We start from the raw sequence: 2,525 nt of genomic DNA on the forward strand, positions 1-2,525 counted from the left end.
CCTTGACTTTTCACCACTTTCATTTAATGTACTAGTAAATAATTGTTTAACTGAAGTTACTTACCCTTCATTCCAAATCGTATTGGTGGTGGGCATTTCGGGTCAGCTGAAAGTGCCACTTTGGGGTTGTAAAAGTTCAATGACCTTTGCCCAAGAGATTTTGCTTCGAATATAGTTTAATCTGACAATTTATCTGACATGTTGAAAACCCCCGATATGGATAGGCTTGCTTGAACAACGCCAATCTTTGCTCTTTTCAAAAATGCCAACAAGTCGGACATAGTGTGGAGTTTCTCTTCAGAATATCATTTTGTTTTCAAAAGTTTAATGTCTGAAAGAATCATAGATATGAAAATAAATACTTCTTTCAAGAGGATGTGATATGTCAGCAGATGAATTCTTTTATTTCTGATTCTCCCCAACTCCAACTAAAATCAACATAATACGAAATTCAAAATATTATGCACTGTGGCCCAGTGGATAAGACTCCTGAATTTCAATCGGAGGTACCTAGTTCGAAACCCGTAAAGGGCCACGTCCTTAAGCAAGATTTTTTTTTTTTGCCCCCAAGTCCGTTTCGACAGAAGCGTTTAAAATGGATACACTCCAACGAAAGGGAAATGATAATGGCAGGGTCCACTTTTAGACCAGTTGTAGCATTGAAGAAGCTACCTTGGCTGAAGAAGACTGGACTAACAATGCTCCACGGATACACTTTGCAGAACACGTTATCACAAACTGTACCGTAACATAACACGTCTAAGTAATCAATTTAAAAGCTAAGCTATGAATAGGCAAGGCGATGAATGATTAAGAGGGGAATGATATGGTGATGAAAAAAAAATCCTCATTTCCTGGTATATGTCTTCTATAGAAAACTGATTTCTGAACCAAGTATTAGGTGACGAGATATCATTGCACACGCCTGCGCCATCAACTCGAAAGAGTACACGTACTTCCTGTTATTGAGAGCTTAGATTAATGGAAACGTGAAAAACAACAACAACAAAGGAACATTCGCAGAGGTCTGAAAACAATTTCATAGCACATTTTGTCCTTTCACCATTCTGAACAGTGTCCGGAAAATTGCTCCTGCGTGGTTGTCATTTTAGTGCCATGCTTCCCTCGAGACAAGATGGCGGATGTAGCTGGGTACCTTGACAGTAATGAGACGTTGGTTAAATCCAATTCCCGACTCGCTCCTGTAGATATTTGTTTAGCAGTAGGGTATAGCGCTGTGTTCGTTGTTGGCGTTACAGGGAACGTCGTGCTGTTGCTGGCGAGCGCACTGTCTAGAAAACTCCAGACGAGAACCTCCTGCCTCATCGTCAATCTTAGCGTCAGTGATCTGTTGGTTTCCGCTGTTCAGCCTTTTCAGATCGTCCCGATATTGGACAGACCACTACCGGAGGTACTGTGCCAACTGACAGCCGCACTTGCTATCATATCCATTGGGAGTAGTGTCATTACCATAATGCTGATTGCTGTAAATCGCTGTGTGCTCATCATCAAACCTAAGCACACATACAACCGCGTCTTCTCTTCGAGAAATCTGGTCGTCATGGTGACAATACCTTGGCTGTATCCCCTCGTAGTTTTTGTGGTTCCTCATCTTACTGGTCATGGTCGTCTGGGATACAGCGCCCTCACACGACTCTGCATCTGTGACTTCACTCACAAGAATGCAAATACTTTTGTCTACCTTGTGGTTGGCACGTCGTCAATTGCCTTCGGTGTGACGTTCTTCAGCTACTGGCTGATCTATAGGCACATGAAAAAGAGCGCCTTGAAGTCCAGGTCGTGCTCAATGCCGACCGAGAAAAGCTGTCACAGGCACACCGAGCTTGTAATCACCAAGAATCTCCTGTGCGTGGTATGCTGCTTCGTCCTGTGCGTATCTCCCTTCATGGGTGTATTTCTGGCTATCCCATTCCTGGAAGGACCCGCTCTGCACCGCGTTCTCAGAGTGATGCCCTACCTGTCTCTCCCACTCGTACTCGACAGTTGCTTTAACGCATTCATCTACGGCTGGAAGCATCCTCACTTCAGGATCGTCATAGCCTGTGTGCTCCGACGGCGCTGGCGCGATATCCCGGAGCCATCCCGACTGCTGGCACGGATCCTCGCCTGCAACACTATTGATAGGCAGTGTGCGCCCCAAGATATCCGTGTTGCAAAGGGCTGTGAAGTACAGAGCGAAAATATGACCACTGAGACCAACAATGAAATTATGTGACTTTATCGTGTGTCTGCCTTACATCATTTAGATACTGTCAATAAAATTTGTACCGTTTTACCATCGTAAACTCACAAACTAATATCACCAGAAAAAATAGGCATAATGTCCGGGCCGTAAGTTAGCCATCGTGACTACATAAATTAAAATTAGTGCTTCCTTGTATGATCACCCTAACGTATCTTCGGGTGAAACTGGACAGACAGCAAATCGCCTTCACACAACACATTGTAGCACTGCGCGGCAAAGCATACATCAAGGAACAATCTCCTGCGTCGTCTTGATGGTT

General features: G+C 44.1%; 1 protein-coding gene across 1 annotated transcript; it reads left to right on the forward strand.

Moving 5' to 3' along the window:
* Positions 1-1,135: 1,135 nt before the first annotated feature.
* LOC139714028 (rhodopsin, GQ-coupled-like) lies at positions 1,136-2,236 on the forward strand. The gene has a single exon (XM_071625757.1). The coding sequence runs from the start codon at positions 1,136-1,138 to the stop codon at positions 2,234-2,236; it is 1,101 nt and encodes a 366-aa protein (XP_071481858.1).
* Positions 2,237-2,525: the final 289 nt, after the last annotated feature.

The sequence above is a fragment of the Diadema antillarum genome, unplaced genomic scaffold (genome assembly GCF_040938485.1).
Source record: "Diadema antillarum isolate AM-2024a unplaced genomic scaffold, OU_Dant_1.0 seq00002137_RagTag, whole genome shotgun sequence".
Classification (NCBI taxonomy): domain Eukaryota; kingdom Metazoa; phylum Echinodermata; class Echinoidea; order Diadematoida; family Diadematidae; genus Diadema; species Diadema antillarum.